This window comes from Eschrichtius robustus, chromosome 16 (assembly GCF_028021215.1).
Source record: "Eschrichtius robustus isolate mEscRob2 chromosome 16, mEscRob2.pri, whole genome shotgun sequence".
Taxonomy (NCBI): domain Eukaryota; kingdom Metazoa; phylum Chordata; class Mammalia; order Artiodactyla; family Eschrichtiidae; genus Eschrichtius; species Eschrichtius robustus.
In genome coordinates this window covers 75,951,389-75,965,790 of record NC_090839.1, presented here as the reverse complement: position 1 = coordinate 75,965,790, position 14,402 = coordinate 75,951,389, and the positions used below count along the sequence as shown (strand labels likewise).

At 49.7% G+C, this 14,402-nt stretch overlaps 1 protein-coding gene and 1 pseudogene across 2 annotated transcripts in view; one reads left to right on the top strand and one right to left on the bottom strand.

The window, feature by feature from the left end:
* The window catches only part of GSG1L (GSG1 like), a 213,332-nt gene that overhangs the window by 69,463 nt on the left and 129,467 nt on the right, over positions 1-14,402 (top strand). For both annotated transcript variants that reach the window (XM_068524524.1, XM_068524523.1), the window contains exon 2: positions 1,732-1,779. In XM_068524524.1, coding sequence (XP_068380625.1) covers positions 1,732-1,779 — 48 coding nt within the window. The remainder of the gene's footprint in view (positions 1-1,731; positions 1,780-14,402) is intronic.
* Positions 11,875-13,249, bottom strand: LOC137778599 (cytochrome c oxidase subunit 8A, mitochondrial pseudogene; annotated as a pseudogene).

Here is a 14,402-nt window from a genome sequence, read left to right as displayed (position 1 = left end):
TGGGGACTGTGGCAAAGTATAGAGCACGTCCCATCTGAGAAAGGACCTTAAGGCTGGGTCACATCTTGCTCTCACTGCGTCCTTGATGGCCAGCATAAGGCCTGGCATCAAGGAGGCTGGGAGGAAAGACTGAAGAGTTGAAGTTTCTTATAGGCATAAGGTTTGGGTGGAAGGCATTCGTTTGTTCATTCATTCACTTACTCATTCATATACCCCTTCAACAAATATTTATTGAGCACTCTCTATGTACCAGGCACTGTTCTAGGTGCTAGGGGTCCAGCGGGAAGAGAGATGGGGAGAGTCAGGGAAAAGGTGTTTGGAATATTAAATAGACTAGTTAGGAAAGGCCTCCCTGAGAAGGTAAGACTTGGGGAAAGCGATAAAGGAGAGGAAGGATAAACCATTCAGCCATCTGGGGGAGGAATGATCAAGGGAGAAGTAACAGCACCTGCAAAGGTCCTGAGGCAGGAATGTGGCTGGCACATTTAAGGATCAGCAAAGGAGGCCAGTGTGGCTGGAGTGGAGTGAGTGAGGGGCAAGCCAGTAGGAGATGAGGTCAGGGAGGTGATGGGGGCACAGATCACACAGGGCCTTATAGGCCATGGTAAGGACTTAGGTTCTGACTCTGAGTGAATTGAGAACCATGGGAAAGTTCTGAGAGGAGACGTAATCCATCTTAGGTTATAACAGGACCCTTCTGGTGACTGTGTGGATAAGAGCAGAAACAGGGAGACCCATGCAGAGGCTACTGCAGTAATCCAGGGGGAGATGATGGGGCTGGGACCAGAGGAGGTGGTGAAAAGTAGTTGGATTCTAAGTATATTGGGAAGCTGGAGCTGCAGATCAGGTGGGGAGGTGTGAGAGAAAGAGAGAAACAAAGGATGACATCAAGGTTCTGGCCTGAGCATCTGGGAGGGTGGAGGTACCATTTTCTGAGCTGGGGATGAATTGAAGATGTGGTACCTGCCTTCACGGGGCTTCCAGCTTGTGAACCATCCATGTGAGAATCACACACAAAATGATAAGAGTTATAAGGTGACTAGCTGCCCCCTAGGAGAAGGCCATGGTGCCATGAGAGCTTCTAATAGGGATGAAGTGTGTTCCCAGTCGGGGTGTGTGGGGAGGGAACATGAAGCGTATAGGAGCTGAGAGGAGGGGAGGGGAGGAGGGGCGGGGAGGGGGTGTGGATGGAGAGGCCGGTGGAGGCCAGTCCTGGATCCATGTGAAGGAATTTGGGCTTTATTTTGGGATAAAGTGTTTTGAGCAGGAGTGTGTGTACTTGCGTGTGTGCATGTGATGTAATCAGAGCTGCGTGGTTTGAAAATATCCCTCCAGCTGCAGTGTGGAGAGTGGATCCGACAGAGGCCAGAGTGGAGGTCCCGGGAGCCCAGTGACGGCTTCTGCCCTCGTCCTGCTGGGCCTGGATGGGGTGGAGTCCGTGGAAAGGGCAGGAGGGCTTTGAGGAGGTGGGAGTGACAGGGCTGGTTGGATTGGACTGGGAGGTGATAGAAGGAGGCATCATGGGGACTTGCGGCTTCGCCATCCACATTCCTCAGGACGTTGGCTTTCTGGGAATTAGGGTTAGAGAAAGATGCTGCTCGGGTTAGAGATGTTTGGGCCCCCCTACCCCCAGATCCGTACAGGGCTCGTGGGAGGGGGAGAGGCGAAAGCCTGAAGCCCTCACTTCCTTTCATATTCTGAAAACCTTTCTTTCTTTTTTTTTTTTCAAAGGTGAAAAATGCCGCAGCTTCATTGACCTGGCCCCAGCATCAGAGAAAGGTAGGTGTGGCCCCAGCTCAGGTGTGCCAACCTTGCCCACTCCAGGGACACTTCCCGAAGCCCTGGGTGATCCTGTCCTTCAGCATCCCTGGGTGATGGTGCCCCAGGGGCCAGAATCCTGTTGCAAAGCTCTGAGTTCCTTGAGCGGTTAGTGCAGGGGGAGAGGCAGGTGGAGGGACATCATCTTGCCCTCCCCCGTTCCCCCCCGCCGCCCCCCAAGTGGGATGGTTCTGAGAGTCATTACACTTCCCTTACTTCCAGTGCGTGCTGGGACTTTGGGGGAGGTAGGATGGGTGTGCGGAAGTTGGGACCAGGCAAGACCAGTGTTGGCATTGCTTCCAAGTGTAGGATTTGACCTTGGGGGAGGGAAGCCAGACGTTCTGTCTCTGTCGTCTCACAGGTGTGGGGAGGTCCAGCCTGATCGGACACTGCCATTCAGAAAGGACCTGTTGGTGTGCAGGGCTTGACAGCAGAGATTCTGAGCCCAGTGGTGCTCAGATATGTTGATTAGGAGCGGGCTGCAGCTTGTGTAGGGGGCAGAGCAGTCAGGATTAGGTTTCGCTGCAAGTAATGGCGACCCCAAATAACTGGCTTCAGTGGAGAAATGTATTTATTCCTTGTAAAATTTTCAAATCCGGGGTGGCTCTGCTCCGTGCAGTCTTCAGCATCCCGGCCCCGGGGGACTCTCTCCATCATCCCTGTGGCCTTTGTCCTCATGGACTAACAGGATGGCTAGAGCTACAGCTGTCACATCTGCACTCCAGGCAACAGGATAGAGGAAAGGCAAAGAAGAAAGGGCAAAGGCTGCATGTCAACAGTAAGGTTCCCGGAAGTTGCCCCATGACACGGGCTTATATCCCCTTGGCCAGAACTTGATCACAGCTGCAAGGGAGGCTGGGAAATGAGGTCTTTATCCTGGCAACCATGTGCTCAGCTGAAAGGCAGGGGTTTTATCATTATGAAAGAACAGGAGAATGGATACTGGAGGATGCGCTGCCACAGGAGCGTAGGGCATGGCCACCGCCCTACTCCCCTACCCTGCCACCAAGGAGGACCCTTGCCAAGAGAGAACAGGTGTGCAGGTCTCTTCAGACAGCCTGGAGATTAGGAGAGGGCTCTGGTCCTGGGAGTCGGGGTGGGGAAACTGAGACAAGAGTTCAGCCCTAAACTGTCCCGACGTGGGGGGCCTTGGTGGGCCGAGGCTCAGGGGAAATTCTTAAATCCAGGATGTGCGGTCACCCACGCCCCCTGCTGGTGGGGCTGAGTTTGCAGTTTCCCTGCAGTGTCAGGAGGTTCAAGGGCCTGAAGTGCCCCGTCTCTGACCTGTCCAGCGTGTTGGGAGAGGCGGGACAGGCAAGGGGGCTGCGTGTCTTTGAGGCTGGTGACGTTCCTGTCTCACAGATGCTGTCCCCTTGAAGAGCTCCAGCCAAGTGGCAGCTGGTGAGACTGAGGGGCATGTGACAGGGAGCGCATAGTGCTCTTGGGTCCAGGAAGAGGCTGGGCTCCCCCTCTGAGCAAGCTTTTTGCAGTGGGAACTACCTCCTCTGTTTCCTCTGCTTCCCAGTGACGATACCCTGTTTAGTGGCTACTTGTGGCCATCCCTGAAGTTTCGAGCTGAGCAACTTGGGCCACAGCTGCCAAACTGAGTTCTTCAGAAAATACTACAGCTGCTAATAAATGGCTGATACTTACTGAGCAGGTACAATGTGTTAGGCACTGGGCCAAACACTTTAAATGTATCAACTGAGAAACCTCCCCACAACCTTGCTAAGAAGGGGCTGACCTTCTCACCCCACCTGACAGATGAGAAAACTGAGCCCTAGAGACATTAAGCCACTCACGTCTCACATCTCATAAGGAGCAGAGCCCATGCTCTGTACCCCTCCGTTGTACTGCATCTGAGAAGGCAATACCTGTAGGCAACCTCTACGTTGCTCATCCCATAATCCCCAAGGCCTTGGAGTTCCTGGGTCACCTCTGCTCCAAATCTGGCTTCCAGGAAGCTGGGCCCGTGTGTGCACATGTAAATGTGTGTGCATGTCTGGTTGAGGGCGAGGGTATGCATGCATGGGCAGGTGCTCCTGTGAGAGTGTGCACATGGGTCTCATGTGTGTGCCTGCATGCACACTCGTGGGTGAGTGTGGGCACGGAGGCATGTACACATGTGTGCACATATGAGCGTGTGGATATGTGTACATGTGTGTGTGTGTCCACATACAGTGGCACGTGGGTTGCTCGTGCCTCTTGCTAGTGGCTTATTCCTGCCTCGTGTATGAGGACCGAGGCCGCAGAGGGGTTGTATCTTTGTGTTTTACTGGCCTCGTGATTTTACTTTCAGGGATTGGTGGCCACGCCAAAGACGTGGCTGTGTGTATAAAAATGTTTATAAGAAGCCTGAGTGGGCTGGCTTTGCAGACCAGTGTTCATGGACTCACTGCCTCTCAAGCACTTAGGCTCACCTTTGGGGCTGGCGGGGTTTGGTCAGGCAGCTCTGTGGCCTGTTCCCGAACCTCCCGGGAGGCCCAGCCCTCCCAGGGGCACCTGCAGGAGCCTGGTGTCCCCGGACCCCTCCGTGTGCTCGCCGAGTCCTCTCCACACTGTCTGTTTCACAGATGAGGAGCCCAGGCTGCAGAGAGAGGGGGACTGGTTCAGGGTCACACAGGGAGCCCGGGCCGATGTTGGAGCGCAGGCGTGTTCTCTCCCAAAGAACACTCTTCTCCCAGATTCTGGCTGCACCCGGTCCCGCTGTGACTTCCTTCCTGCTCTGCAAAATCCGATCATAATAATTAGTGTTAGGTGACACTAACACAGACTGGCTTTCATGCGGTGCTTACCACGTGCCAGGCGCTGTTCTGAGAACCTTATACCTGGTGGCTCATTTAATCCCCATTTTACAGATGAGGAGACTGAGGCCTAGAGAGTTAATTGACTTGCCCAAAGTCACACAGTTAGGATGCTGGGATTTAAAACTGAGCTGTCTGGCTCTTAAATGCTTGGTTCTTCTGCTGAAAAGCTAGGCCTTCTGAGCCTCTGTGTGTGTGTGTGTGTGTGTGTGTGTGTGTTTGTGTGTGTGTGTGTGTGTGTGAGAGTAATTGAGGCCCTTCTGAAATGGGCCCCGTCTTTGCCATTTTCTCCAATACCCTCTGTCCTTTCCTCCCTACCCTCTCCCCTGGCAAAATATGTGTCTGTCATCAGTGTTTTTACCATGGCATATTTTTGTTAGTTCTCCTGATCATTCTAGCTTTGTGCTTCACGTGGGAAATATCTTTTCATTTTAAACTAGCCTAAGCCACAACCATTTTTCATCTAGATTCCTGCCACAGTCTCTTAACTGGTTATGTCCTTCCATTTTTGACCCCTGCTTCACTGGTAGCCAGAATGATCCTTTTAAAGCATAAATCATCTCCTGTGGCTCCCTGTTTAAAACCCTCCCTTGGCTCCCATCTCGTTCAGAGTAAAAGTCATTGTCCTCATCTTGGCCTGTAAGGTCTGGGGGATCTGGCCCTGTACATCCGGGACCTCATCTCCTGTAATCTCCCCTCCCTCGCCATACTTCAGGTCTCCAAAATCTTTACTGTTCCTTGAGTCAGCCAAGCTGGTGTGTGCCTTGGCACTTGCTGTTTCCTGCTCCTGGAACACTGTTCTCTCAGCTCTCTGCACAGCTGGTCCCTTCTCATCACTCAAACGTCACATCTTCAGGGCAGCCTTCCTCGAACATCCTTAGAGCACCCCTTCCTCCTGCCAAGTCCTTCTCTACTCTCTTCAATGTTTAGTTGTCTTTACATCACATATGAAATGTACTCAGTGCTTCTTTGATTAACAATGGTCTCCCCTAAAAGACGGTCAGCTCCATGAGGGCAGGGATTTTTGTCTTGTTTGTGACTCACTGTATCCCCAAGGCCCAAAGCAATGCCTGGCACTGTTGAATTAATGAAAAATGAACATTGATTTTTAACTGTTTACACTGTTGTTATAAAAATTATAACAATGTTTAAATGTGTAAATGAGAAACGAAAGTCTCTTATAAGCCCACCCTTAGATATTCACTGGTAATGGTTTGGTTTATTAGTCCCTGAAGAAAGTTAGAAGGATGAAAGATAGATAGGTAGATAGATAAATACACACACATACGTATATACACATATATACTTATACACCTGTATAAAATCATAGATTGCTTTTTATATCAATACATAGAACTCACTCATCTTTTGGAACAACTGTATAATAGCCCATCACATAGAGACAATTTATTTAACCAAGCGCTATCACTGGACATTCAGATTATGTCCCCAGTACACTTTGAGAATCTTGTATCACAGCTGAATAATGGTAACCAGTACACATATCTTTCTCCCTCACAAGAATGGGGCCCTCCGAGCAGTGGTTTCTTATTTACCTCTGGGCCTCCAGGGCCCAGCCCAGCACTGGAGCCCTACTGGCAGAGCAGAGTAATAAGTTCTGTGACAAAGATCTGCCCAGCAGGCCATGAGAGGCAGAGGACGAGGAATGGATTAAAGACGCTTGAGCAGTCTGTGAAGATAAAATGTGCAAATGCAGATAAACAGCAATGTCTGTGTATTGTGAACTTGATACTGAAAATGCAGAGGAAAAGCTTTTTATGCTTCCTAATCTTCCTCTTCAAAGTTTCCCTTGTCTCTCCAAATCTCAACCTCTTATCCCCTGGGGCCAGATTCTCCTACCAAATAATTGTGACCAACTGGATACTTTTCAAACCTAGTGTATTGGTCAGCAATAGTCACTATAATGCTGTGTAACAAGCCATCCCCAAACTCAGTGGCACCCGGCATGTGTTTTTTTGCTTGCTTGTCTGGGGGTTGACTTAGGTTTAGCTGATGTAGGCTGTCTTGGTTCCAGGCTGCAGACTGGGCTCAAGTCCGCTCCATGTGTATTCTTTTTGGGGGCCAAATAGAGGGGACAGAAATGTAAGGTGGCTAACTGAACAAGTACATTTAAAAAAAAAAAATTATTCATTTATTTTTTTTTGGCTGAACTGTGTGGCATGCAGGATCTTAGTACCCCGACCAGGGATTGCACCCATGCCCCCTGCCGTGGAAGCGTGGAGTCTTAACCACTGGACTGCCGGGGGAGTCCCATGCACAAGCACATTTAAAACCTTTGCTTACATCCTATCTGCTAACATCCTGTTGGCTAAAGCAAGTCATGGGGTTGCATCCAACATCAATGGGGCAAGAAATACACGACCCACGTGGAGGGTGGAGTGGGAATGAATATTTGCTGAGTGATAGTCTAATCTGCCACACCTGGGCCTCACCACAGGCCTTAAGGATGATTGGCAGCTGGCTGTGCTGGAACTGGCCCAGCTGGATTTCTGGGTGTATGTGCTTAATTTGCTTATCAAGGTCTTCTCTGGTCATTGTCATCCCAAAGTGACTTATTTATTTTTCCAAAAGTAACCAAAATATTTGAGGGAGGTAATTCATTCCTTCCCCAAACAATCAATTGAGCAGCCTCTGCGTGCCAGCCATCTGCACACATGCCTTCCAATTCAACACATATTTCCTGAGCACCTACTATGATCCAAGTTCTGGGCTAGGTATGGGGGGCAATGCAAGGACGAATGAGGTGAAGGTCCCTGCCCTACAGGAGTGGGAGAGAGCTACGGAAATGGTTATCAGGCATCGTGGGAGGGCTCCAGCCGAGAAACAAGGAGGCCACCCTCCAGTGCAAAAGGCTGGGGACGTGATGGCTGCCACCTCCGATCCTGCCGTGGGGCGGGGGTGGGGGGATCCATGAGGATTTTTGGGTTTTCTGCCCTTTGTTATGTTAACTGGACCCCCCCAGTAAAGATCTGTCCCAAGTCATTTGTCAAGGTGTGGTATGGGGAAAATTCCCAGTTTCTAAATCCCAGGTTGGAGCTTCCCCTCACAGGTGGATGGGTTCTCACTGTGAATGAATGAATGAAGAATGAAGGAAGGAAGGAAGGAAGGAAGGAGGGAAGGAATTGAACTCGTCCTGATTCATATTTGCCAACAAGGCTGTACTGGTAAATCACTGTGATTCCTCAATGCCCATCAACACACACCGTGGAGTACTGTGCAGTCTCCAACTTCTCTCAGCGGTATGGATGTTGGGCAAATGAAGCCAGATTCAAAAGAATACACAGTATGTGATTCCATTTGTATAAAACTGGAAATCAGGCAAAACGGATCTGTGCCATCAGAAGTCAGGACAGGGGTTACCCTTGAAGAACGAGTGTGACTGAAAGGGAGCCAGTGGAAGGCTCTGGCAGCTGGCGATGTTATGTTTCTTAAGCCGGTGCTAGTTACACTATGTGTTCAGTTTATGAAAGTTCATCAAGCTGTACGTTTGTGATCAATGCCCTTTTCTGTATATGTGATACTTCCATAAAAAGTAAAACAAAAATTTCCCGCACTGAATTCTAAATTATCTTTCTAAACTGGAAATCCAGCTCCATCAGCCTCCTGCTTAAAAGCCTTTCCTGGCTCCTAAACATACACCATGTAACACGGCACTCATGGCCCTTCGTGATCTAGTGTGTGTCCGCCTTTTCCACTCCACCTCCTGTAACCCCTCATGTGGACCTTGTGCTCCAGCCCCGCCTCCTTACTTGCATACATTTCCCCCCAAACTCTCCATCATATCTCATGCCTCTGTGCCTTTGCATATTCTCTTTCCTCTGCCTGACCTGCCTTTACCACCTCTTGTTTGCCATGACAACTTCTGTTTATCCTTCAAAACCCAGTTAAGACATGACCTCTTCTGAAAAGGCACCTCGGACCCCAGAAGTACTCACGGTGACTGGTCCTATTAGCACCCATCACACAGCCTTGAGATGATCTCCTCCACCAGACTGGACACTCCCTGAGGACAGGCACTGGATCTTGTCTTTCCAGTGGCTCCCGTGCCCCAGATGGGGTTGGCACACAACAAGAATTTAATAAAGTTTTGTTGAATGAAGGAAAGAAGGAAGGAAGGAACAGGGGCCATGTTATAGATACTGGGTGTCCCATTGGGGTTTGGAAATTTGGATCCCTACTCTGGAAGCCGTGGTCTCCTCTGTCCCGCCTGGGCTGAGCTGTGTTTTAAGCCATCCCGGCTCCCTGCCCCTCTTTCCCAGGGAGCTGGGATTTTGGGCAGCTACCAGCTGGCAATTTTTGTGAAACAATCTCCTAAGCTTGTAGGTTTCATTTGCTTAATATTTCAGGGATATGCAACAATGTGGTGGCTCCGTGGCCACAATCCCTAGTCTTGCGTGAGTCATTTCTCAACTGAGTTCCTATAATAGTCTCTTGTTGGTTCCCTCAACCTCTCTGTTCTCCGTCTGAAATCGATTTACAGTTCTGCTGCTCACTTAATTTATTTAGTGCATTTTATTGATTTACGTCATAGAACTGAAAGGTGCATAGATCAGAACATGCCGAACAGGGAAGGGAGAGGGGAACCAGCTTCCACAGCTGCCCAGACTCTGATAACGAGCTGCAAGCAGGTCAGCCTGCTGGCTGCAGCCTGAACACACCGAGTCACTAGTGCATCCTTGTGCCTGTGCATTAATCCTGGGTGATCTTTTCTCCCTGGCTGCTTGGGGAACTCACTGTCACCTTCACCTGCCAACCCAAAGGTCCTGCCTCTGCGAAGTCCTCTCTGGCCCCCAGGCTGAGTTAGTTATGCCCACTCTGGGCTCCCAAGTCACCGAGTACATGCCTGTGGTCCAGGGCCTGACAAAAAGGGAACTCTGATTCTTTCACCCCAACAAGACAGACAATTCAGGACACAAAGAGGCAAGAGACTGGCCCAAGTGGTCCACACGTCCATTTTTCCCGCTCACCTGCCATTCCCAGACAACACTGAGCTAGTTTTTGCAGCCCTCTGACTGTGGGTGGGAACCATCGTTTGTCTGAATGGCCCTGGTCCTTCTTTGGAGGCAGCAGAACTCTGGAATCCTACTACAGGAGGAGATCATTTCCTGGCCATTCTCAATAAACTCACAGCACAGCCACCTCACCTGGAGCCATTTCATTCTCGGAAGCAGGGCAGGCTGCAGCCTTGTTTTCGGGGAAGGGCTGCAGGGACCTTTGTCCTCCTTCCCCCAGGCTAGTGGGCAGCATCCCTCGGTGCCAGGCTGTGTGCCAGGAGCTGGGTCAGTGAGGAGAACGCCTCACAGCTTCCGATCTTGAGGTGCCTTCTAGTGGGGGAGACCCACAAGGAGGTGGAGAGTCACGTCTGTGAATCAGGGACCCATGGGGGTGCCCAGAGGTCTGTGGAAGGAAAGATGGCAGTATAGGAAGGCTGTGTGGAGGGTTCCATGTGGGGAGGGTCCTGAAGGATGAGTGGCATTCCTTCTACTGCATAAGGGGCACGGCAGTGGGGGGGGGGTGTCATTCCTGGTAGAATGAATGACATGTGCAAAGATGTGAGACCCAGTATCCTTGTGCCAGGCACGTGACAGAGGTGCAATAGACACTTGCTGAATGACTGAAGAGTGGAAGGAAAGTGTAGCCCCGAGAGGTTAAGTGCCTTGCTCAAAGTCACACAGCAAATTTAGGTTAGAGTCAGGCTCACCTGCCAGGATCCTGAGGGCTTTTAATCAGCATCCCGCCCACTCTGCCAACACCACCCATTGTTTCTCATCTCACCTTTCCTTCCCATCCATCCCTCCAGCCTCATTTTCTCTAGCTTCACACATGGTCCTCCCACCTCCCTCATTCTGAAGTGCTGGTTCTGCCACTTTAGTTCTGAAATTCTGGATTCCTCTAATTACGTGCTCTTATTAAAAGTGATTAAACCCCCGTGCCGGTGGAGGACTGCTCCCGGAGATCACAACATCCAATAATTGCTTTAGTTGCTCTAATTCCAATTATTCAAGATTATCTTTCCAGGTAATTAGGTGTCTGGGTAGTCTCGCCTGTTCGCTCTCTCAGAGAGTGTCATATTAACCCCAAACGGTGACCAGCTTTCATGTTTCATAATTGGAAACAGTTTCTCCATGGTGAGAAGACTCTGTTAAGTGTAAACAGTGGTAATTAACATTTCGAAATGACTCTTCGGTCTTATCATACTTTGGTGTGAGAAATTACCTCGGATGCTTAAATCCAGCTCTTTGCCCCTCTGAGCAGAGGTTTCAGCAGCATTGGGGAAATAGGGCTTGCTGAACTGCACGGGGGCGGAGGAATTTGAAGGATGGCTCCTCTGCACATTCTAGGAAAGTCTTTGCATGGGCTGGTTTCCTTCTGGATCTCTGCCTGGATGGGAGGCCTTGGGATGGAATTTGCCATAAGACCCTTCCATTTGGCCCAGGCTTTGCATTCACACAGGGCCTTCACTTTAGACAAATGATGAGTCCTTCAAATGAAGTTATACAATCAAGGCCACCAGGTACAGTTGTGTAGGTTACCCACTGTGCAACTCTGGGGGTCATGATTCATCTACGTGAGTGGCATTGGGTTGGGCAGTGCACATCCTATACGGCTGTAGGCAGGGGCCGGGGATACACAGACTGGGTTAAAAGAAGACAACATTCAACATACAAGTCTATACCTGCACCTCATTGCTGAACCTCACTGCCTGTGATGAGCAGGGAATTTATAACCCTATTTTGTCATGTTTCGTTTTTAATTGATATAATTTCATTTATATAATATACAAAGAGTGAAAGGCACAGAGTTTAAATGTACAGTTCAGTGAGTTTCAAGAAATGCATACATCCATGTCTCCCACATCCTTGCCAAGATGTAGAACCAGGGCCAGCTTCATGGGCACGTGACCTTATAGTCGCATAGGGTTCCGTGCACGGAAGGGCCCTCCATTTGGTTTAATGCTATACTGTAACTGTCTTGAAATTCTTTTTTTTTGAGTTCCTGAAGCAGGGTTTATTTATTTATTTATTTACTTTTCGGCCACGCCACACAGCTTGCAGGATCTTAGTTCCCTGACCAGGGATCAAACCCACACCCTCAGCAGTGAAAGAGCGGAGTCCTAACCACTGGCCCACCAGGGAATTCCCTCCGAAGCAGGGTTTAAATAGACTTTATTGTTACAAGGGAGGCCCTACCGAGCAGGGCCTTCTAAATGGATACATGTGGTCCCAGGATGTCAGCATGGAGAAATGAAGAGGTCATGATTGCAGAAGAGGTCACTGTAACTGAAGGACATGATCCCGGGAGGCCGGCCAGGAATGCAGCAGACATAGTCAGGACAGGCCGGGGTGGTCAGGTCACAGGGTGAGGGAGAGGACAGCTCCTGTCTCTCCCACTTCTTATAGGTCTCCGGGTGTGACAGGACCCAGCCCGACGGCAGGAGGAAACACAGGAAGCAGGAGGTGAGCCCAATGGCGATATCCATGGTTCCGAGCTGCTCCCGCGGCGGCTTGGGATGGATCTGGGCCCGCGGCACGGGGAGCCGCCGGGCCGGGCCTGTCAGGCCCCTCAGCGGCAGTGGAGTCAGCACAGACGTGACCGCACGGAGTAGACTGCAGGTAGCAGGCAGCCGGAACCCAAGGCCGCGAAGTCAAAATCTGTCTTGAAATTCTTAATAATTTTTTCAACAAGAGGCCCTGAATTTTCTTTTTTTTTTAAATTTAATTAATTAATTCATTCATTTATTTATTTGGCTGCGTTGGGTCTTCGTTGCTGTGCACAGGCTTTCTCTGGTTGCGGCGAGCAGGGGCTGCTCTTCTTTGCGGTGCGCGGACTTCTCATTGCAGTGGCTTTTCTTGTTGCGGAGCATGGGCTCTAGGCGCGTGAGCTTCATTAGTTGTGGCTCGGGGGCTCTAGAGCGCAGGCTCAGTAGTTGTGGCGCACGGGCTTAGTTGCTCCGCGGCATGTGGGATTTTCCCGGAGCAGGGCTCGAACCCGTGTCTCTTGCATGGGCGGGCGGATTCTTAACCACTGTGCCACCAGGGAAGTCCCCTGAATTTTCATTTTGCACTGCCTTCCCGATTTGGGCTGTATACTGCACCCCCATATTATTATTCACTTACTATTTCTCTTTACATTGATTCACTTACAAAGTCGAATTATTTTCTCCCCATCCTGAGCAATGAGATCTGTCAATTCACGGTTTTAGTGTGCCATGTTATTTTTTCCGAGGTGCTTTAAAATAAATAATAATAATACCAAAAACTTATTTCTGTTTTGCCAATGTGTCAGACCCAGCTGATTCCCCCAACAACTCAGTGAGTTTGTGCTGTCGTTAAACTACGTGATGGGTGGGGAAACTGAGGCCCAGAGAGGTTAAGTTAACTTGCCCAAGGCCATATGGGTTGCGATGGTGGAGCTGGGATGGAACCTGGGCAGGTGGGCTGCAGAGTCCTTGTGCTTTACCGTTCCACTTACTGCCTTGATGCGAGCTATTAAAATAGAAAAAGAATCCCCACGGCTAGGGAAGGACTAAAATCTAATGAAAGGAAAGGATGAGGTAAGTGTTGTCTGGGTGGGGCCGGGAGGGAGAAAGGGCCGTCATACCGCATGGGATGACACTTGTCATCCTCCAAAGCCCTTATGACTCATGCATCTAATGCTGCTTCCTTCTTGTTACCTCCTGTTCCAAGACAGGAGTCTAACCATCGCACATGGGCTGTCAGGTGGGAAGGCCTCAGAGGGCTGGTCTCACCTGCTCCATTTTGCAGATAAGAAAACTGAGGCCCTGAGATAAAACTCTTCGTGGCTGCCATGGCCTGAGTACAGGTAGACCTCAGAGATATTGCGGGTTCAGTTCCAGGCCACCGCAGTGAAGCAAATATCGCAATAAAGCAAGTCACACCAATTGTTTGGTTTCCCAGTGCATAGAAAAGTTATGTTTACACAATACTGTAGTCTATTAAGTGTGCAACAGCATTATGTCTAAAATACAATGTGCATACCTTAATTAAAAGTACTTTATTGCTAAAAAATGCTAACCATCGTCTGACAATGCAAGATTGCCACAAATCTTCAGTTTGTAAAAAAAAGCAGTATCTTCAAAATGCAATAACAAGGTGTGCCTGTATAATGAGTGTACAAATGGCATACAAATCCCTAAGAAGTGGAGTCCCCACTCTGGGGCAGCCTCCCCCAGCCCAGCCCTGGCAATACTTCGAACACTTATTGAGCACCTGCTGCATACCAGTCCCTTTCAGACATATTATCCCATTTAATCCTCTCAATAGCCCACAAAGTGGGTTTACTGTTATCCCCCTTTTCAGATCAGGAAGCTGAGGCTCAGGCTAAGACACTTGCTCCCGGTCCAGGGAGGGGCAGAGCTGGGATTTAATCACAGAGCTGAGTGCAGTGTTAATGCTGAGCATGGGCTCTGGATTCAAATTGTGACTCTACCTCATTAGCTGTGGGACCTCAGGCATGCTTCTCATCCTCTTTATGGCTCACTTTCTTCATCTGAAAAATGGGGATAAATAGCATCCACTTTGTGGAATTCTTCCGAGAATCAAATGGAATAATCCACGCGAGGGGTTAGCACAGGGTCTGTCTCAATCAACACTAGCTTGAATGAATATTCCAGCATATTTCCGCCATCTCCTCAGTTCGGCCCAACCAGCTGGAAAGCTAACTTGGAAAGAATTCAAATTTGTGTTTACTTCTACTCCACTAACCTTCATTGAATCATGCACAGAATTCCATTCCCTG